This window comes from Dendrobates tinctorius, unplaced genomic scaffold (genome assembly GCF_039654945.1).
Source record: "Dendrobates tinctorius isolate UK_male_01 unplaced genomic scaffold, ASM3965494v1 ptg000203l, whole genome shotgun sequence".
Taxonomy (NCBI): domain Eukaryota; kingdom Metazoa; phylum Chordata; class Amphibia; order Anura; family Dendrobatidae; genus Dendrobates; species Dendrobates tinctorius.
This window is the reverse complement of record NW_027361870.1, coordinates 6,750,028-6,773,066: the sequence shown is the minus strand read 5'-3', so window position 1 is coordinate 6,773,066 and position 23,039 is coordinate 6,750,028. Positions and strand designations below refer to the sequence as shown.

The 23,039-nt window shown below is 44.8% G+C and overlaps 1 protein-coding gene and 1 long non-coding RNA gene across 3 annotated transcripts in view; one reads left to right on the top strand and one right to left on the bottom strand.

Annotated features, from left to right (window-relative positions):
* Nucleotides 1-4,564: 4,564 nt before the first annotated feature.
* PLEK (pleckstrin) overlaps nt 4,565-23,039 on the bottom strand; it is a 48,162-nt gene continuing 29,687 nt past the window's right edge. The window contains exons 3-9 of one of the 2 annotated variants that reach the window (XM_073553794.1): nt 19,828-20,009; nt 16,054-16,145; nt 13,268-13,452; nt 12,117-12,221; nt 7,492-7,575; nt 6,022-6,085; nt 4,565-4,851 (exon numbers count right to left, since the gene is read on the bottom strand). In XM_073553794.1, coding sequence (XP_073409895.1) covers nt 4,712-4,851; nt 6,022-6,085; nt 7,492-7,575; nt 12,117-12,221; nt 13,268-13,452; nt 16,054-16,145; nt 19,828-20,009 — 852 coding nt within the window. In that variant the 3' untranslated portion in view covers nt 4,565-4,711. Of the gene's footprint in view, nt 4,852-6,021; nt 6,086-7,491; nt 7,576-12,116; nt 12,222-13,267; nt 13,453-13,689; nt 15,218-16,053; nt 16,146-19,827; nt 20,010-23,039 lie in introns of those variants that run through there. The other variant, XM_073553793.1, reaches the window with a different exon arrangement.
* Nucleotides 10,222-23,039, top strand: part of LOC141057265 (uncharacterized) — a 74,041-nt gene continuing 61,223 nt past the window's right edge. Inside the window, exon 1 of the long non-coding RNA XR_012222018.1 lies at nt 10,222-10,520. This is a non-coding gene — a long non-coding RNA (uncharacterized lncRNA). The remainder of the gene's footprint in view (nt 10,521-23,039) is intronic.

Sequence of the window (23,039 nt, the reverse complement as noted above, 5' to 3'; positions counted from 1 at the left end):
ATCCCCTGATGTGTGTCTGGCAATGTCGCCTGCTCTGTCCACATTCCCATAACTAGGAATGGGAATGTGGACAGAGCAGGCGACATTGCCGGACACACATCAGGGGATTAACTGACCGGACTGAACACCTGTAACACAGGAACAAGTGTGGATTGTGCAGACGCCACTTCGGAGCTGTAACTGGCGGGGTTGGAGGACAGGGGAAATATGAAAATCAGTGAAGCCACAGGCCTAAGTGGAGCTTGGTTAAAATTAGTAGAAGTCTACAACCGATCTTAAAATTTCTTCAATGCAGCCTCAGCCTGCTCCGTGCTTGTCCCTGGGCTTCAACACAGCCAGTTGTTGCTCGGAAGTGCCGTCTTCACAGAGTAAAACACTAGCTCCTGTGTTTGTGGGGTTCAGTAACGTCAGCTGTTCCCCTGCTGTTTTGATGGCAATCTGTCCTGCTGCCTCCCAATTTTTTCAGCACATCAGGCCTCAGCCTGCTAAGTGCTTGTCCCTGGGCTCCAACATCGCCAGTTGCTGCTCATAACTGACTTTGGCACGGGTACTCCCTCCTGCCCAGCTTGGTTCCAGCCCTGCCTGCTGTTTCCGGGAAGTGTCAATGTCAGTTTGCCACCCCAAGTTGCCATGTCGTGTTGCGGTTGGGTTAGCCGAGGCTAGGGTGCCAGCAGTTTAGGTGCTTCCTATGTGGACTGCGGGTTCTGGTAAGAAAGGCTTGTTCCGTAGTGCCAGTAGGACAAGCACCCCCTGTAGGACTGTGTGATTCGGTAACTGCGGCCAGCTTGCGGCATGCCAACTTTGCTTTTCAGGGGTAACTTCAGCTGCCCCTCCGGGTTCCAGCACCGTCAGCTGGTTCTCGGCAGAGCCTTTGGCATAGGTGCCTCCATCTCGGTATCCGAGTTCCGGCAACGTCTGCTGGTCCTTGGTAGTGCTTTGTAGCACAGGTACCTCCTGCTTAGTAACTGGGTTCCAGCACCATCAGCTGGTCCTCGGTTGTGCCATTGGCTCTTATTCCTTCTGCTGCCCCTCCGGGTGCCAGCAGTGTCAGCTGGTCCTCGCTATTTCCATTTGCTCTTGCAGCTTATGCTACCCATCCGGGTTCCAGCACCGTCAGCTGGTTCTCGGCAGAGCCTTTGGCCTAGGTGCCTCCATCTCGGTATCCGAGTTCCGGCAACGTCTGCTGGTCCTTGGTAGTGCTTTGTAGCACAGGTACCTCCTGCTTAGTAACCGGGTTCCAGCACCATCAGCTGGTCCTCGGTTGTGCCATTGGCTCTTATTCCTTCTGCTGCCCCTCCGGGTGCCAGCACTGTCAGCTGGTCCTCGCTATTTCCATTTGCTCTTGCAGCTTATGCTACCCATCCGGGTTCCAGCACCGTCAGCTGGTTCTCGGCAGAGCCTTTGGCCTAGGTGCCTCCATCTCGGTATCCGAATTCCGGCAACGTCTGCTGGTCCTTGGTAGTGCTTTGTAGCACAGGTACCTCCTGCTTAGTAACCGGGTTCCAGCACCATCAGCTGGTCCTCGGTTGTGCCATTGGCTCTTATTCCTTCTGCTACCCCTCCGGGTGCCAGCACTGTCAGCTGGTCCTCGCTATTTCCATTTGCTCTTGCAGCTTATGCTACCCATCCGGATTCCAGCACCGTCAGCTGGTTCTCGGCAGAGCCTTTGGCCTAGGTGCCTCCATCTCGGTATCCGAGTTCCGGCAACGTCTGCTGGTCCTTGGTAGTGCTTTGTAGCACAGGTACCTCCTGCTTAGTAACCGGGTTCCAGCACCATCAGCTGGTCCTCGGTTGTGCCATTGGCTCTTATTTCTTCTGCTACCCCTCCGGGTGCCAGCACTGTCAGCTGGTCCTCGCTATTTCCATTTGCTCTTGCAGCTTATGCTACCCATCCGGATTCCAGCACCGTCAGCTGGTTCTCGGCAGAGCCTTTGGCCTAGGTGCCTCCATCTCGGTATCCGAGTTCCGGCAACGTCTGCTGGTCCTTGGTAGTGCTTTGTAGCACAGGTACCTCCTGCTTAGTAACCGGGTTCCAGCACCGTCAGCTGGTCCTCGGTAGTGCCATTGGCTCTTGTTCCTTCTGCTGCCCCTCCGGGTGCCAGTACCGTCAGCTGGTTCAAGAGGACAAAGAACAGGAAGACAACCACCAAGATGCAGAACAACAAGAGAGAGAAGACAAAGAAGCATAAAAAAACAAAGCAGAAGAACATTAAGCATAAGACTAATACTCTGAGCAAATGATATTATCTTATTTATAAGCAGAAGAAGACTAAGCAGTGTATGGGGGTGAGTCCGTTCCTCCTCGTGGTGCCCCTGGAAAAGGCCTGCTGCTGCAGGCCAAACTGAACGCGGACAAATCCTGTTGTAAATCTTTTGTGACAGGCAGAACGGAAGGTGTAAACTTCTAACTTTTCTAGATAACAACTACAGGAATGCCTGACACAAATAAGAATATGATGAAGAAGAATAGGAAGAAGATGAAGAAGTTGAATATGTAGAATAATAATTGTTGAATAAGAAGAATATGAAGAATGTAAGAAAAGGAAGAAGAAGAATGTAAAAAAAGGAAGTAGAAGAATTTAAAAAAAGGAAGAAGAAGAAGAAGAATGTAAAAAAAGGAAGAAGAAGAATGTAAAAAAAGGAAGTAGAAGAATGTAAAAAAAGGAAGAAGAAGAAGAATGTAAAAAAAGGAATAAGAAGAAGAAGGTAAAAAAAGGAAGAAGAATAAGAAAGAAGAAGAAGACATACATGTCTGGCAAAATATAAATAAGGCTAACATAGTCAATATCTTTGTAACTCCTAACGTCTTTAAAAAAAAAGTTTAATTCCTGCTGTTCCATTTGATTGGGCTAAACCTCTATGGCTTTAATGTCTCCTCCACCTCCCACAATACATTCTACATTATTCTTAGTTGTTTTTCTTCATGTAGAATTAACCTACAAGGAAAGAAAGGTTTTTTTTTAATTCCGATATTTTGGCCCCATTGACTTGCATTGGTTCCCGGTAACGGAATCGGCGATACCGATACTTATTTTTTAAGATCGGCCGATCCATTCCAATCCGATATTTTCAAGTATCGGCTGGTATCGCTCAACTCTATTTATGATCAATGCTCTCATATCTGAGAATATGTGGCTGCAAAGATTTTTTTGAACCTCAACAGGAAATTAAAGGTGACCCTGTCATCAGGATATTAGACCACTAACTAAAAACATACGTTGTGAAGGCCCTTTAATTCTTTATTAAACCCATTCTTTGCTTGCAGTATTTCATTTGGAAATTGTATAGAAATCCAGATTTGAAGTTTTAATTGCAAGTGCAGGGGGCGGACACTTCACTTCCTGCTCTCAATTTGCACATGCACTGCCCCCTCTGTCTCCGGGCAATGACGGCATCTTTGCAGAATCTCAAGCAGGGGAGCCTGGTCAAGAAGAGTGACCTGTTCATCATAGACTGAAAGCTGGCGGCAGGCGGGGAAAGAGGCAAGAGAGGTGGAAATTCATTTGCACTTACGACTATAACTTCAAAGCTGTATTTCTCTTCAATGGCCATGCCTTTAATTAGGGGTCTAATATGCTGATGACGGTTTCCCTTTAAGGCTATGTTCCAACAATGAGCTTTTGGTGAGTTTTTGATGTTGCAGATTTTCTGCACCATTTCTGCACTCAGTAAGTAACATAGGTTACTTGCAGGGCTGGATTGGCCATCTGGCAATTCTGGCAAATGCCAGAAGGGCCTGACTGGTGGTGGGCCACCTTGTCTGCTATGTTGTTAACAGAATCGGTGTTCTCAAGACACTCATCCTGTTAAGAGTTGTGACGGAGGTAACATTACAAATATTGGTCTTGTAGTAAATCTTGCCTACCTCCACGCAGGGTAATATTAGTAGTATAGCCTATCTTGTGCTTGGCGATGGGGACAGCATGGGCCTGTGTGATTTCAAATGCCAGGACTGAATTTCAACCCCAGTCCGTACTTACTTGCATTTTTTTTTAAATACACAGTGTGAAAAAATCATCAAAAGATCATCGTGGGAACGTAGCCTGAGGCTGTGTGCCCACGTTGCGTTTTTTAAGCGTTTCCGCAGCGCTTTTAGACAAGCGTTTCTGCCGCGGAAATGCTTAAGAAAAGCATCCAATGTAATCATAATTGCATCCGCACATGTTGTGCTAATGGTGCGTTTTTTCCGCTGCGGAAACGCTAAGCGGAAAAAAACGCATGTTCATTAATTTTGCGGAAACGCATGCGTTTCCACATACATTCAATTGTATTGCAAAAACACATAGGAAAACGCATTCTAAAACTCTTAACAAAAGCGTCAAAAACGCTTACAAAAGCGCGTCATAAAACGCATGCGGTTTCCCGGGAAGAGGGTGTGAGTTTCCGCTCAGGAATATTCTGCATGAAAAACACTACGTGGGCACATGGCCTAAATGTGTATTATATAGATTGTCCATTAATTTCAATAGGCTTTATTGTAATGCTTAATTTCCCCTGTGGTGGCGCTAGCCCTATGGAATATTTCCTAACTGCATAAAAAATAATGACAGGTAAACCACATGAATACATTTGCACAGAATTTATTATGCTATTTATCAAAAGTGCATTCAAATGAAACAAAAGCATTTCTAAAGCCAGTGGTGAGATTTATTCATCTTCATGATGCAGCAGTTTAGTAAACAGCGTGTTCTCTAGCTTTGGTTGTCCGGATTTATTTTCCGATTTTGGAGACTGTCTGAATGGCTTTAATCCACTCTTTCCGCTCCTCCGCTGATGCGGCCTGCACGAAATAATGCACTTCTGATGCTGTGATGATTTCAAAAAGATTTCCATCAACATCTTGCCCCTTCGCTGGAAAAAGACAAAGATAAAAGATGTGTCGCCTAAATTAGCAGATAATATGACGCATCATATCATTTAAAGGGGTTCTCCTCTTTCAGCAAACTTCTGACCGCAGACTCAGTTAGGTGTGAAAAGTCAAAATTAATTTTCCCTATCCTTCCCGGGGTCCTGGCTGTGTATGCCTTGCTGCCCCAGTCTCTGTTGCTTGGCTGCAGTAATGACATCAGCACTGCAGGCAATCACTGGGCAGCACGGCTCGTGCCATCTACATTGGAGTGTAATTAAAGCGAAGCTTCTTTTTTTTACAGCTACCTGAGCCCGAAGTTTGATGACAGAAGACAATCCCTTCAAGTCAGAAACAGTCCTATTTAATAGCTGTGGTGATCAGTAATAAATAATAAGTCTATAGAAATAGACGGATACTTGTAAATAGTAATGTTTAAACCCTACAAAGAACAAAGCCTCATTAAAATGTTAGAGTCAGGAATGAGCTTTCATGCGGTGGGACTATTCCAATATTACACATACTTCAGTAGAGAGGCACTGGCTGGCTCCCCCTCCAATGTCAGCCTCTGCACTGCCCCTTTATCTTTGGCTCTTTTATTATTTCACTACAATCTTGGTTAGGAATACCAGCATACACATACTTGCCAACAGACCTGACATTTTAGGGACTGTCACAATATTTAAGATATAACCATGCCACATTTTGAGTTGTTCTGGGTAAAACTGAGTGTGGTTTATGTAAACTTTGCCCAATAGTCGGCATCACGGATGCCCACTGTTCAGAAATTCCAGGACAGATGGTAAAAACAGGGCACTTTCTTGTTCTACAGATTATATTGATTGTAATTATCTTCATTTTACAGTTTACAGTGAATACAGCTAAAGTCTTCATACCAGAATTATGGGCTGTAGACATGTATCACTGCAGGGACTGATGGAGTCACTGGCAGAGGTAACTTCTATTTGTTATTGCTTGTGGCTATATTGAATTTTTTGCCTCAAGTTTTGCTTTCAACTCTTAAGAAAATGATGGTGGAAATCTACTCCAAAGGGCTCCAAAGTCTTACTTTGTCCTATCACTTTACACCTCTGCTTGTACAGATCACAGACAGACGACTTGGACAGCATTTACTAACATGAGCTGCCCCTCATATGATCTCGCGAGAGACTTACCTTCCTCCACAGCAGTCACAACACAACCTCGCAAATGTATAGATCCCAATGGATCGTCATCTCCCTGTAAAAAAAAAAAATGTCATTGGTTACTGGGAAAATTGCTATTTATTTTACTTGCAGTAACGTTGTTCCTAAAAGTGGACCACCACACTGGACAAGACAGATGCGCCATAGAGGCATCAAATAGAGGTATTCAGCTTAAACTTGCCCAATGCCCCTTACCTATGAGTGTTGTGATCCTGTACAATGTTCCCTATCGCCACGATCACAGTAACATATAAGTGACCTAGCCCGTTGTGCACTGATGCAGTGCAGAGCGAGCTGTCAATCAAAGTGCCGAGGAGTGGCTACAGCCGCCGCTCACAGTATAGTGATAATGACTATGACCACTCCATACACTCGCCAATGACTGAAAGCCAGCAGCTCCTGGGAGGATATAACTTAATTTTCTCCCAGTAGCTGCACTTTCAGTAAAGCGGCCAGACAGCATTATTTACGCTATGTACCTGCAGATTAATGCTATATCTGCAAGTAAAGTGTATTTGCACATGGCAGATTTTCTTTTAAAAAAGATGTTCTAGAATTATTTCATGGTTAATGCTAATATACAGGCTAGTTTCACACTAGCGTTTATGAGCGCAGCGACGGCCTGCGCACGGCCGCCGCTAAGCCCCGCCCCCTGCCGCGCCCCGCCGGTAGCTCCGCCCACCTGCGCATGACGCTGCATGCGCCCTGCGTCCCCTATCTTTATCACTGGGGGCGCAGGCCGTGCGCAGTATGCGTTTGGCGGCGCATGCGTCCTTTTGACGGTGCGCCGACCTGCGCCAAACGCACCCTCCTGCAGTTTGGTTGCGTCGGCGCACCGTCAAAAAGGCGCATGTGCCGCCAAACGCATACTGCGCACGGCCTGCGCTCCCTGTGATAAAGATAGGGGATGCAGGGCGCATGCAGCGTCATGCGCCGGTGGGCGGAGCTACCGGCGGGGCGCGGCAGGGGCGGGGCTTAGTGGCGGCCGTGCGCAGGCCGTCGCTGTGCTCATAAACGCTAGTGTGAAACTAGCCTTAGTCAAATATACTCTAATTGTTACTATAGTGGATCTAAGGGTAGCAATTTAGACATTAGTTAATCCAAAACTAGATTCCGCAATTTTGATGTCATTATCTATTATAAACATCACAGATCGTGGAATATTAGTGCAAATTTCATAACAGAAGAATATTTTTGAAGGGTGTTTCTATTACTCTGTATTTTTATATACCTCAAAGTGTCCCGTGAAGAGTAGGACTAATGTACATATGTCCCACAATGCATTTCTGGTAAGTTTTGTGGGGGTCCCTTGACTAAACAGGGACTTATCATGCTCCACAAATGGAATTTTTTTATGGGAAGCTAAGCTTTTGAATGTTGTCCTAATGACTGAATGAAAAATAAAAAAAATATGGACAAAAATATAAAAACTTCTCTCACTGAGGCTGGATCATAGTAGTGCAGGTAGGCGGGGTCTTCTCGGAGCACAAATTTCCTTACTTTCCAGTTTTTCCTTCTGTGTCCCTGTGATTATGTAAGTAATAAACAGTTAAAATAGCAGTGGAACTAAAAATGGAATCACATAATTATTGGTCATAGTAGAACCCAGAACCTACGTACATGTCAAGTGTTACACAGCATAAAAATAACAAACCTACAAACCTGTTGATACTTTCCCAGTTGAGAAAGAATTTTTTTCTGAACTATGTAAAGTGAGTCTGACACCCCAAAACGGAAACTATTTAGACTTCCATACATAACCCCTATAAAAATCATACCGGTACTGTAAATTTTAGTAAATATATTGTATAGAAAGGCAGTTTAATTACATATGTAAATGAGTGGGCTTCAGTGCAACTTTGGCATGGCCAAGGGTTCTGTTTACCGTTGAACCCCCTCAATTACCATCGTCCGCCCCTGCCTTCATGGGGATTGACAATGCTCGAATTGAAAAGCTGCCTGATCTAACGCCCGACATATGCACGTTTTACTTGCGTTTTTAATGCGTTTTTACTTTTACGCATTTTTTCCCCCTAAAGGATGAATGAAAAACACTGAAAGAATTGAATTCTGCAGATTAGAAAAAAAACACATTGAAGATTCAAATCAGCAACAGAAAAAAACTGTTAAAAATTAGGCAAAAACGCAGTGTGTGAATAAGCCCTTAATGCTACGTTCCCACGATGACCTTTTGGTGAGTTTTTTATGTTGTAGATTTTCTGCGCTATTTCTGCACCCATTATGTAAAATGGGTCAACTACATTTTTTTTTTTTTTAAATATTCAGCATAAAAGAAAAATCACCAAAAACTCATTGTGGGAATGTAGCTTACCGTATTTGTGTTTTTCTAGCCACAAGAGTGGAGATCTACATTGAGCTCATTGAGCTCACACTGTTTTTGTACGAGGCCCTATGTTATCTACAGTAGGTGATCTCTGTTGGGAGGTGTAATTTGTATTTCCGTTAATGGGAATCTGTCACCCCATTTTAGCCCTATAAGCTGCGGCCACTGCCATCAGGGGCTTATCTACAGCAGGGTTCCCCAACTCCAGTCCTCAAGGCCCACCAACAGATCATGTTTTCAGGATTTCCTTTGTATTGCACAGGTGAAGCAATTATCACCTGAGCAATACTAAGGAAATCCTGAAAACATGATCTGTTGGTGGGCCTTGAGGACTGGAGTTGGGGAACCCTGATCTAGAGCATTCTGTAATGCTGTAGATAAGCCCCCGATGAAACCTGAAAGAGAAGAAAAAGATGTTCGATTATACTCACCGGGGCGCGGGTGCAGTGGGTATCGCGGCCCGGTCCGGCGCCTCCTATCTTCATACGATGATGTCCTCCTCCTTGCTTCTCCCTCGGCTCCTGCACAGGCATACTGCTCTGCCCTGTTGAGGGCAGAGTAAAGTACTGCAGTGTGCAGGCCCCAGGAAAGGTCAGAGAGGTCCGGCGCCTGCGCACTGCAGTACGCCTGTGCAGGAGCCGAGGGAGAAGCAAGGAGGAGGACGTCATCGTATGAAGATGGGAGGCGCCGGACCGGACTGCGACACCCGGGTGAGTATAATATAACTCTTTTTTCTTATCTTTCAGGTTACATCGGGGGCTTATCTACAGCATTACAGAATGCTGTAGATAAGCCCCTGATGGCGGTGGCCGCAGCTGATAGGCGAAAAATGAGGTGACAGATTCCCTTTAATATTAGATTTATATATTAAACGGAGGCAGCGTAAATAGCGTATCAAAATGTCACACAAAGAGGAAGCGAATATGTGTGACATCAGATTGTCCCTCACCCCCCACTCAGGAAACATATGTTTAGCAATATCTGTGAAACCATTCGTCACTTTGAGCATTAGCTAAACCACATTCTGGTTATTAGTGAATTTGTGAAAGTAATGCAGGCCTCTCTCTATAAAGTGGAATTCAAGTTGCTCATGCTTTCATTACAATTTTACAAAACTCCACCAGTCAAGCTTTTTCTTAGGCAATCTAATGCTCAGTGGTCAGCAGCGCAGGTGCTTTGGGATCTTGGGTTTAAATCACACCAAGGTCCATATCTGCAAGGAGTTTCCTGGATGTTCCTGTTTCCTCCAACACTCCAAAGACATGCTGATAGGGAATTTAGAATGTGAGCCCCGATGGGGACAGCGATGATAATGTCTGTCGGGCGCTGCAGAATATAATGGCGCTATGAAACCAAAGCATAATGTATGTATTAGAGTCCTATACACATTACGCTGCTTGGGTGACTGCTGTCTCTCCTGATGCCCCAATGCACAGGGTTCCCTGTAAGAGAACTGCTGACAGACTCTATTGGTGGTGGCTTATCTACACACCGAGCAAAAGGATCAGCTGTGAAATTTCAACATCCGGATCCTTCTCTTCCCCGAGATCATCTATAGGGGAACAAAGGAAACCCCCATACGCCTGAAATTGGTGAAATTGGCTGACTTTTATCTAATGTGCATGGGGACCTTTAGATCATCTGTCCTTCAATGATTGTCTCAGAGAGGAGACTCCCTATTCATCAGGTTCCTTGCAAAGCTGTGATTACCAACAGGTACATAGCAGAGTTCAGGGCATTTAAAGGGGTTGTCTACTACTTGGACAACCTCTTCTCATTCCTCATGTTTGGCCCTATTAAAATAAAAACACCTATACTCACCTCCCGTGCCAGTGGCGGTGGTGTTGGTTCTCGCATTCCTGGGGCTCCCATGAGGTTGTTATGTCACGAGAGCCCTGTGCCCAATTAACCCCGCCTTCGTTATCCCCTCATTCGGACAAATCAAACATCAAGAGGACGTCAGAGAGCAGCCACAGCCTGGACTTACTGTTCATGTTCAACACATCCGAAGAAGGGTAAAATGAAGTCGGGGCTGATTGGGCATAGGGCTCACGTGACAAAACAACCACATGGGAGTCCTGAGAGTCCATGGGTCGACACCACTGGAATGGCGCGGGCACAGGAGGTGCGTATAGCTGTTTTTACTTCAATGTGGCCAAATATAAGGAATGAGAAGAGGTTCTCCTAGCAGTGGACAACCCCTTTAAGTCCCATCCCAATAGTGCCACTAAAATGTACAGTTTTAAGTGTGGTAGTTTTATGAATAGCCGCCCTTTTGTGGGGACTTTTGGTAGGTGTGGAGTAGTCATTGCTGGCAGGTGAATAGTACTCTCTGCCGTTCATCTCTGCCATGAAAGATCAGCACCAAGAAGTAGGGTAACACGATTTGGAAATTTTAAAGGGACTATGTCAGCAGGTTTTTGCTATGTAATCTGACAGCATCATTTGGTAGGGTTAGAGAGCCTGATTCCAGTGATGTATAACTTAGTTTACTGTGTGCAGCAGTTGTGATACAATCACAGTTTTCTCTGTTGCAGATTTAGCAGAGCTCAGATGTTGAGTGCTGCATATTTGTGTGTACATTCTATAAAGACAGAAAGCTGCTAATCAGTGCTGGTGGTGAGGTTGGACTAAAGCCCCCGTCACACATAGCGATCTCGCTAGCGAGATCGCTGCTGAGTCACAAGTTTTTAGACGTAACAACTATCTCACCAGCGAGATCGCTGTGTGTGACACTTACCAGCGACCGGCCCCCCTGCTGGGTATCGGTGATCGTCCTGGAATGGCCAGGACATTTTTTTGATCGCTGGTCTCCCGCTGGCCAGCATGCATCGCTGCGTGTGATAGGTGGGAGACCTGCGATCAGTGAGCTGGAGCTGGTAACCAAGGTAAACATCGGGTTTCTAAGTGCCGCGTGCCGCTTAGAAACCCGATGTGTACCTTGGTTACCAGCTCCCTGCACCAGCGCGCTGGTAACTAAGGTACACAGTGGGTAACTAAGCGACGTGCGTTGCTTGTTACCCGCGTGTCGCTGGTGCTGTTCGCTGGTGAAGTTGCCTGTTTGGCAGCTCACCTGCGATCATGTAGCGACACACCAGCGATCCTGACAAGGTCATATCGTTGTCGGGATCGCTGGTGCGTCGCTATGTGTGATGGGGCCCTAAGATGCACAAGGCCAGTTGTCCTGTTGTGATAAACTCCTGCTGATAAAACACTGATTGTATTGTAAGAGTAAACCACAGCCCAGTAAGTGACACGTCGCTGAATTCAGGGTCTCTTCCCCTACATCATGGCGCTCTCAGATTCCTTAACAAAAGCCTGGTGACAAATTACCTCTAAGTATGAAACTATGTGGACGTCGGGCCATCATATCTGTATGTGAATATTAAACTTCTCATTCCATGGACTTTACTTGAGTTGGACACTTGGGAAGTATTTTTACATTTAACATTACTGGAAGAATTTGTGTCCATAAAGCCTAATAATACTTCTGAGGTAGGGCGTTGATGTTGGGAACTGACGCCTGGCGTCCCACTCATATTTCATCAGGACCAGTCAAGTTCTTCACCACATTCTCCAAACCTTGTATAAGATTTAGTGAAAAAGCAAAGAGCCGTCCCCTTTCTGTTAATAACAAGATGGTCGCTCGGCTGCTGTTGTGCTGGGCAAACAAAGCTATTGTGTGCTTCATATAACCAAAGTCCTGCAAAAATATACTGACCTGCTTTAATAAACATCCTTGCTTCACAATGATTCCTCGAAATTGCTCTTTGATGATCGTATCGTCATCACTGGAGTTACCTTCACAGAAAAATCCACTATCTGGCTGCAGAAAGGAAACCACGAAGATACCGAGAACGTCTGTTGAGTTTCAGTTTATACTTTGGAAAATGTCATAGAATTAAAACAATTTCTAACTATTCTCACACATAACCCATCATCTCATTATTAATATATTAACCCCTATAAGGCCAATATTACATTTTATCAGTGACATTTTAGCGCCATCCCAGTAAGTCAATTCCAGCCTGTACTGATGGCAGGCAAGGACTACCCAACTGGTCAACTACACCAAGGTGTAATATAATATATACCCAGTATGGGCGCATGCACTGTCCCTGTAGCTGAAGCCTTGATCCGTGCACGTAGTCCCATTGATTCCTTTGTTCCGGTCAGTATCACAGGATATGTGCATGCGCAGGGCTGCAGGTGAACGCGACTGCTGGAGACTTACAGCTAAATGCGACTGAGACTGTTTTGTAAAAGTTCTAGGAAGTGCCAAGAGTGTTCTGGGCCGATCTATCAAACCATTTATTATTTTCAGATAGCAAAGTCAACTTTTCTAGTGAGTGCCAGGCTGCAGGGGTAAAATTAAGGCACATTTGGCACTTCAGTGGGCTAAGAAAGCAGTGCCAGCAGTTTAGCACCTCAAAAACTGTATGCTTTTTGCTATGTATCTGAGAGCAGCATGATGTATGGGCAGAGACCCTGATTCCAGTCACTTACTGGGCAGTGTTTTGCTGTTTCAACAAAATCAGTGTTTTACCATTAGGAGATTATAACTAAAGGACTAGGTGTCTCATACCTCCTGGTCAAATCCCGCCCCCGCCACTGATTAGCAGCTCTGTCAATATACAGTGTACATAGAAAATTATGGTGTGGGTGGGGTTATACACAGCTCAACATTCAGAGAACTGCTAGATCTGCAACAGAGAAAACTGTGATTCTATACAACTGCTGCACCCAGTAAACTAAGTGATACATCGCTGGAATCAGGGTCTCTGTTCCTACATCATGCTGCTGACAGATTACATCACAAAATCTTGCTGACAGATTCCCTCCTTTAAGAAAATATGAATTATAATTACTTACAAAGTAATACAAGGCCTCGGTAGTATCAAGGAACGTTGTTTCTGCCAAACCTTCAACTGCACTTTTTGACACATCTCCAGCCGGCTGAAGGTGCCCTTCATTGAGTAAAGCAGAGGCCAAGACAAGTCCTTCTTGGCGGTTTCTGACTGATTTACTTCCTTCTAACCAATCAATGACACAAGTCCCTGTAATGAGAAGGAAAACATAGACACCATCAAACCCAAACCACGTGTGAGGCCACCATCACATCAGACTATATACCGTAATCGAGATGCAAAGGCCTAGAAACCGCTGAATTTGTGGAAATAAAAGACTTACACCTACATTTATGTAGATAAGCACATGTTAGTCAAAGCATATAATATTCAAAAGTGTAATATTTGGCCAAGAAATAAAGGTTATATATTTTATAGAGATCTTACCTCTGAGAACGCAAACATGATTGGCCGAAGCGTGCATGAGTACTGAGGGAGTGTGCATGTGTACTGAGGTAGCGTGCATGTGTACTGGGGGAGCATGCATGTGTACTGGGGGAGCGTGCATGTGTACTGGGGGAGCGTGCAAGTGTGCTAGGGGAGCGTGCATGTGTGCTAGGGGAGCGTGCATGTGTGCTAGGGGAGCGTGCATGTGTACTGGGGGAGCATGCATGTGTACTGGGGGAGCGCACATGTGTACTGGGGTAACGTGCATGTGTACTTGGGTAGCGTGCAGGTGTGCTAGGGGAGCGTGCATGTGTACTGGGGGAGCGTGCATGTGTACTGGGGGAGCATGCATGTGTACTGGGGGAGCGTGCATGTGTGCTAGGGGAGCGTGCATGTGTACTGGGGGAGCATGCATGTGTACTGGGGGAGCATGCATGTGTACTGGGGAGCGTGCATGTGTGCTGGGGGAGCATGCACGTGTACCTTGGGAGCATGCACGTGTACCTTGGGAGCGTGCATGTGTACTGGGGGAGCATGCATGTGTACTGGGGGAGCGTGCATGTGTACTAGGGGAGCGTGCATGTGTACTGAGGTAGCGTGCATGTGTACTTTGGAAGCGTGCATGTGTACTGGGGAGCGCGCATGTGTGCTGCAGCAGCGTGCATGTGTGCTGGGGGAGCATGCACGTGTACCTTGGGAGCATGCACGTGTACCTTGGGAGCGTGCATGTGTACTGGGGGAGCATGCATGTGTACTGGGGGAGCGTGCATGTGTACTAGGGGAGCGTGCATGTGTACTGAGGTAGCGTGCATGTGTACTTTGGAAGCGTGCATGTGTACTGGGGAGCGCGCATGTGTGCTGCAGCAGCGTGCATGTGTGCCGGGGGAGCGTGTAGGTGTGCTGGGGAGCATGCACAGTTACTGGGGGAGCGTGCATAGTTACTGGGGGAGCCTGCATGTGTAGCAGGGGAGCGTGTATATGTACTGGGGGAGCATGCATGTGTGCTGGGGGAGCGTGCATGTGTGCTAGGGGAGCGTGCATGTGTGCTAGGGGAGCGTACATGTGTACTGGGGGAGCATGCATGTGTACTGGGGGAGCTTGCATGTGTAGGAGGGAGAGTCCCCACTGTGTAACCGGACCGGAACCAAGGGGACTGTCACCAAGGTTCCCAGGGAGACTGTTTCCGGGGGACATATTGAGAGGACGGACCAGAGACAGTTCCAGAAGGCGTGGGGGCGGAGCCAATATAAAAGGAGCTGAGGACACCAGCAGGGGGCACGGCACTCGACAGAACAGGAGAGAAGGAGCAGGAGGTCTAGGGGGCGCCAGAAAGCAAGAGCCCGCAGGAGTGAACGACAGCCAGAGAGGACGTAGGGAGATCCACGACTGCCAGGAGGGAGGCAGCCCCGGGCGGTCCAGGAGGGAGACGCCGACCAAACGACCGCGCACCCGCTCCTACTGGGGGTGCATACATGTGTACTGGGGGAGCGTGCATGTGTGCTGGGGGAGCGTGCATGTGTGCTGGGGGAGCGTGCATGTGTGCTGGGGGAGCGTGCATGTGTTCTGAGGGAGTGTGCATGTGTGCTGGGGGAGCGTGCATGTGTGTTGAGGGCGCATGCATATGTACTGGGGGAGCAAACGTGTGTTGGGGAGCAGGCATGTCTGCTGGGAGAGCGTGTATGTGTGTTGGGAGAGTGTACATGTGTGCTGGGGGAGCGTGCATCTGTGCTGGGGGAGTGTGCATGTGTCAGATAAACTAATGCTCGGCCAATGACTTCAGTAACTAATGTATATGGCCATTCTGTGTAGTGTGAATGTTGGGCAGTCCCAGACAAGGGGCTGAGACAGGATGATGAATTAGTTGCATCCATAGCATTTAGGCCATGACTATGCAGGAGGTGTGCAGCATACACTGTTAGGCTGAGTGCACACGTAGATTTTCCTCCTGCGGATTTTTCCGCGCAGATTTGAAGAAATCCGCAGGTCAAATTACCTGCATTTTTCCTGTGGATTTCTTCCTTTTTTTCTTGCGGTTTTTGTGCGGTTTTCCCCCTGTGGATTTGGAGAATGGAGCAGGTGGAAAACCGCACAAAAGAAGTGACATGCTGCATTTTTTGTACCGCACAAAAAACGCACGGAAAAAGCCACAGCTTTTTTTTTTTAAATTGATTTACATTGTACTGTAAGTCACTTTGCGGATCTGCAGCGTTTCTGCGCAGTAAAATCTGCTGCGGATCCGCAGGAGCATCGTGTGCACATGGCCTTAGTATCTTATATTAAGCTCGTCAAACAATGCAATCTGACACTCCGACTCCCGATCAAAAGATAATGTGCGTCCCTGTTCTAGACCACCACAAGACCTACCGGTAAAACAATGATTAAACACTTTTTTGTCCTTCTCCAACTTAATTTCTTTGATTCCTTTGTCTGGATCTTTCATGGCGAGAAATAACTCACTGTAAATAGGGAGATGTTATGGTCAGAAAACCCACGTCAATGGTTAGAAAAGTCATGAACACTTCTTACCCCCAAAATATCATTCACTTAATTCAATGGTTTAAATCATTTTATGTCTACAGCTCCTCTGCAGATCTATATGGTTGTATATGTATATAGCCTGACCCTGTAGCCATGTGTTAGGCCGGAGTCACGCTTGCGAGTGTGCGCCTGCATGTATTTCTATGCACACTTCGGTCCCGAGTGCCGGCAGCAGTGTCGGGTGTTGATGCGAGAGACTCACACGAGTTTCTCACATCACACTCGCAAGTCTGACCCTGGCCTTAAAGGGATATTCTCATATTTGAAAGTTAACTTCCCAATTGCTGGGATCCCCACTGATCCCAAGAATCGAGGCCCTGAACAGAGCAGTGGCCGATGATGCGCGCTGCCGCTCCTTTCATTCTTAGGGAAGAGATGAAGACTATTCGATCACGACTCTCGGCTATTTTCATACAGGGTTGTTTAAAGCCCCAATTCTGGGGATCAGTGGTGGTCCTAGGGGTTGGACCCCAGTAATCATTAAGTTATAGGGGATGACTTCTAAACTTGAGAATATCCCTTTAATGCTTTCCCCTACAGATGTAATAACCAGTATCCGTACAGGTACTGGGTTAAAAACCATGAACATAGCGCAGCTACAGTACAATATTTGTGTAATGCCGCCATTCATACAATTTGCATTACGAGGGCGTGCCGTGCAAACACCAAACGTGCGGCCCAATAATAACTGAGACCTCGGCTGTACAACTCATGCTTGCTACATCTGTAATAGAAAACCCATCAAACGTAAAGAAGCAAGAAGAGAACAGACTGAAGGAAGAGACATTTCTAATGAAGACTTTAAAAAGTTGCTCGTCATTATAGGTAGACTTGGACAAAAATAAAATGTGGTTGCAAAGCTGCTCATAGCCGTCTAATCCAGACGATAGATGTTGGGTTTGCAATCTATACATGTCCTAGGATTTTAGAAATGATAAAATTGCTTGTTTTTTCTCAATCACATTTTCCTGATGTATCATGGCGCGGGGCGGTAGCCATAGGGGAGGTTCTCATCTCTTAAGCCCCGGCACACTACAGGAAGATGGGGTTCCTGACTGGATGTGTGGACTTAGTCTCTGGGGGTGCTACGCCATTGCAGGCTGCATGTTACCGGTGACTTTGGTTGGCCAAGACCAGATGTTGTGGATTTCAATGAGGGAGAACTTCTGTCAAAAATAAACTTCTTACTGAACGATACCTTGGTGGGGATTATGTGCAAAAGATAGTGGGTACACAGCTTAATGAATGTTTCCTCCACAATACGGAGCAATTCACTCAGTCTCAGTTCTTTTCTCTTAAATTAATTTTTTTTGTCTCTCCACTAGCACACCTGCCTTCACCACAACCCAGCTCAGTACTATGCTGTTGTGGTTCTGCGTCTTCTTCTCTCTTAAGGGAACTAGTTTGCCAATATGGCCGGTACTTAGCTTTTCAGCTTGCTGACATCTTGGAGCTTCCACCCGGGGCACTCCCTTTGTCTCACATTCACTGTCTCTAGTGCATCACTCTGTCCTTCGGTCACTTCTCTCTCTTTTCCTAGTATCACACTATCCACTGCCTCGGTCTCCATTCACGTCAGGGACACTCATGTCATGCTGCTTTGCTGATTAGTCAGACCTTAGGTCTGGTTCTGTCACACGCTGAGCCCTATCTAATGTCCTGACAGGAAACTGTCTCTGTCCCATCACTTTAGGATCTCCCACTCTGGGCTAGTCCCAAGCATTAACCTCTAACTCTTCCTACTGTCGGGCAAAACACAACCTATCACCAACAACGCATGTCCGAATGCACATTACACATCAAGGTATATTTCCAACTATACACATTTCTTCAAGGGGGAACGTAGACATTATGTCCATCGCCTAAGGTCACGTTCAGACGTTTAGTATTTGGTCAGTATTTTACCTCAGCATTTGTCAGTCAAAATCATTAGTGGAACAATTAGAGGAAAAGTATAATAGAAACACGTCACCGCTTCTGTATTTATCACCCCCTCCTGGTTTTGGCTACAAATACTGATGTAAAATACTGACCAAATACTGAACGTGTGAACGTGGCCTTATACTGAGACTTCTGTACAAGATCTATCATTATAACCCTCTGAAACTTTACTGTGTCACATGATTCATCTTTTCACAAGGTTGAGCCTGTAAGTGTTAACCTCAGAGTTAGTTTCTGCAAACTTTAAGTTTCCCATACAAACTTACAAAAAGGAAAGGGCTCAATACTCAATGTAGACTTCATATCACAGAAATAAATAATACTCTGTGCTGGGATGTTTGGCACAATACAGATCTACACTATTTAAAAAAAAATGTTTGATCTATGTGGGATGTTGAAATCCTTAATCAAGTGAATAAGGGAACCCTCCCTGCAAATTCTGAAACATAGGAGTCCGACTGATCACATATCATCTGTAATCTGTGAGTAAACTGCATTAACACTGTCTAACCCACATTGTAAATGACCCCCAATTGGCTGTACGCAAGTCGATCTGCGGTCATTTAATAGACTGGTCATTTAGCACATTGTGCGCACAGAACGGCACTTTTCTCGGCAGCACATGTCTTGTTTACACGGGAGTGATGTGCTGCAAAGAACAATGATTTTTAAATAAGCTTCAAAATCACTTCATCCAATGAACGAGCATATTGCTAATTCGTCAGATGATTGGCAGCATGTTTAGAGAGGCTGATTGTCAGGTATGCTTGGTCCCTATAATTGGCCACTGGAAACACACCTTAAAGGGTTATCCAGGCTTGGGATTTAAGTCTGCAGTCACTATACATATTTAACTATCTTAAAGTGCTGCAGTGCAGAACAGCAACTCACATATAATAGTGATGCAGCGCTGAAAAGGTGCTATAGTGCAGAAACCATGTTTAACTCCAGTGCAACAATGCAAGAAAATGAAGGTATATTCAACTAACCCAATTGAACAGGTTAATGCAAGAATCTAGTGAACTATAGTGCAGCAGTGCAAAGCAGCCGATCACATTGAAAGCAGGTAAAATGAAAGGTATATTAGTAAAAGCTCCTCATACCTAAATGAACGTGCTCCAGGTCCCTACGCGCGTTTCGGCACTATGCCTTCTTCCGGGGGTTGTGAGGATTCACAAGTCTGCAGTCACATAGACTGTAGACTTGAACCCCAAGCCTGGACAACCTATTTAATAGTGTACAATATATATATGTATATTTTTTTTTTTTAAAGAAACACCCCCATTGGGGGGTGAGAAGTAAGTTTTTTGAAATTAATGGGTTGTTTGATGAAGCAGGTCGTCCAGAGAGAGACAGTGGAAGACATCCTTATAAGCCTTCTCTGGCCAAGGGATTAAGGTCTTGAACAAGAGGGCCGTCTGTATTAACTCAGAATTCCCTTGAAGGGTAAAAGAAATTTGCTTTTCTAAGCTAGAAAACCCCTTTAATGTTCTCATAATTGGTGGAAATTAGTATAACTATTAAGGATCCTCACCCGGTGGACATCATTAAATGTGACTCTGGCACAGTTTGCTTTGTTTGTAATGATTTAGTGCAATCAGGCTCATGTTTTCCGTACTTAGATGTTCAGATTCCCAGTTGAATTTATTATGTACTTACACCAAATTAATTGTATCCGGTAGTCTGATTGACTTTCTGGTGGATTTCCTTGCAAATTTTTGACCATCTGCAATACATTTTGCTGCTCTTTTTAGGTCCTTTACCCAAGCGTCACGCTCTTCATGGTGAGATGCTTGGAAGTAGTGATCCTGATGTTTAGCGGTGGTAAGCTTAAACACAAGCTAAGGCAAGAATATTACATTAATAATAAAACACATCACATTTCTATTATAAAGTGTGGTTGTTTCAATGAATCTGTTGATTAATAAGGATCTGAATTACTAAAAAGTCATCAATTTTCACCATTTGTAGATGATTTGCATAACCGTGGATTGATGTACACACAAGTTTTTAGCTTTGCTTTTGCAGCCTTTTCCACCATTATACATCTTTATAACATCTCTACTGAGGTCTTCTATAAGGTGTTTATCTCAGAGCATGACTAACATGAGCCAATAGAATAGATTTGTCAGTAGTCAAGCTTTGGGTAACTTAATTTAATGGGCAAAGCACTTACAAAAGGTGCATCCGATGAAGGGGACGGCCCATTCCTGAAATGCGCAGTGCCATTAAACGTTTCATCCCATGACTAAGGAAGGAGTTCCCAATTCGCAACCTTCCAGAGTAAGCCGCTGCACTTGTGATGCTCATCAGATATCGTTATCGATAACTCATTTATTATTCCAGCAATAACTTCTAGTTTCTGGCATACAACAAATTGTTTCAGTATAAAATGGACAGAACCCTTAAATACTCCAAAGTTAATGTTTCGATCTTCCCGGACAGTGGCCATAGTGGCATTCTGATACTTTTCACTGGCAGAATAACACAAATTTGGGGGGACCAAAACGTTAGCTTTAGTGCTCTTGAGCATTCTGTTAGTTTACATCTTAGAATCATAGAATCATAGAATCGTAGAGTTGGAAGGGACCTCCTGGGCCATCTGGTCCAACCCCCTGCTCAAAGCAGGATTCGCTAAATCATCCCAGTCAGATGTCTGTCCAGCCTCTGTTTGAAGACTTCCATTGAAGGAGAACTCACCACTTCTCGTGGCAGCCTGTTCCACTCATTGATCACTCTAACTGTCAAAAAGTTTTTTCTAATATCTAATCTGTGTCTCCTCCCATTCAGTTTCATCCCATTGCTTCTAGTCTTTCCTTGTGCAAATGAGAATAAAGTTGATCCTTCTACAATGTGACAGCCCTTTAGATATTTGTAGACAGCTATTAAGTCTCCTCTCAGTCTTCTCTTTTGCAAACTAAACATTCCCAAATCCTGCAACCTTTCCTCATAAGACAGGGTTTGCAGACCGGTCACCATTCTGGTCGCTCTTTTCTGAACTTGCTCCAGTTTGTTGATGTCTTTTTTAAAATGTGGTGCCCAAAACTGGACACAATATTCCAGATGAGGTCTGACCAAAGAGGAGTAGAGGGAAATAATGACTTCACGTGATCTAGACTGTATGCTTCTGTTAATACATCCTAGAATTGCATTTGCCTTTTTTGCTGCTGCATCACACTGTTGACTCATATTCAGTCTGTGATCTATTAGTATACCCAAGTCTTTTTCACATGTGCTGTCACTTAGCCCTATTCCTCCCATTCTATATATGCTTTTTTCATTTTTATTGCCCAGATGTAGTACTTTGCATTTTTCCCTGTTAAAAACCATTCTGTTTGTTGCTGCCCACTTCTCCAGTTTATTTATATCTTTTTGAATCCTCTCTCTCTCTTCTCTAGTATTAGCTATCCCTCCTAGCTTTGTGTCATCAGCAAATTTAATCAGTTTACCCTCAATTCCTTCATCTAAATCGTTGATAAAGATGTTGAACAATACAGGGCCCAGGACAGAGCCCTGTGGTACCCCACTTGAGACATTCTTCCAACTGGATGTGCAGCCATTTACGACCACTCTTTGGGTCCGATCACTAAGCCAGTTATGAATCCACCTAACAGTTGCCATGTCCATTCCATACTTAGTCATTTTTTCAATAAGCATTGTATGAGAGACTTTGTCAAATGCTTTGCTGAAGTCAAGATATACTATATCTACAGCATTTCCTTGATCCACCCAATCAGTGATACCGTCATAGAAGGAAATTAAGTTAGTCTGACATGACTTATTAGTTACAAACCCATGCTGACTCTGTTTAATCACTTCATTCTTATCCAGGTATTGACATACATGTTGTTTAATAATTTGTTCAAAGATCTTTCCTGGTATAGAAGTCAGACTCACCGGCCTATAGTTGCCTGGGTCCACCTTCTTCCCCTTTTTGAAGATAGGAACAACATTTGCTCTTCTCCAGTCTTCTGGCACTTCTCCTGTTCTCCAAGAATTTTCAAAGATTATGGAGAGGGGTTCAAAAATTTCTTCTGCTATCTCCTTCAGTACTCTGGGGTGTAATTCATCTGGACCTGGAGACTTGAATTCATTTAGGTTAGCTAAGTGTTTCCTCACAATCTTTCTGTTTATAGATATCCTGGATTCTTCTATTCCCTTAATAGGACAGTGAATAACAGTTGATGTTACATTTCCTTTCTGAGAGAAAACAGATGCAAAATAGGAATTTAAAAGTTCGGCCTTCTCAACATCCTGTCTTACCATTTCCTCATTTTCATCCTGTAAAAATCCTATAGCATCTTTGACTTTTCTTTTACTTTTGACATATCCCCAAAATCCTTTATTATTGCTTTTGACATCTCTTGCAAGCCTCAATTCATTTTCAGCTTTAGATAATCTGATTTGTGCCCTGCAGGTTCTGCAGACAGCATTATATTCTTCTTTAGATATGCCTCCCTCTTTCCATTTTATAAACATTTTTTTCTTCCTTTTTAGCATGTGCTTAAGTTCTGTGTTCATCCATCCTGGTTTCCTTAAATGCTTCCTATTCTTCCCTCTTTTCGGAATTGTTAACAACTGTGCTTTGAGAATTTCATTTTTCAAGATTTCCCATCCCTCCTGGACATTTTTGTCTTTTAGGATATCCAGCCATTGGATCCCTCCAATTCTCTTTCTGAATCCCTTAAAATCTGCCTTTCTGAAATCTAACCTTGACGTCTGAGTCTTCACAGGTCTTCCACCTCTAGTTATCCAAAATTCTAAAATAGCATGGTCGCTACCTCCTAGGGTCCCAGCCACTTTTACCTCCTCAACCATTTCCTCCCTGTTTATAAGGATTAGATCCAAGGTAGCAGTTCCCCTTGTTTTCT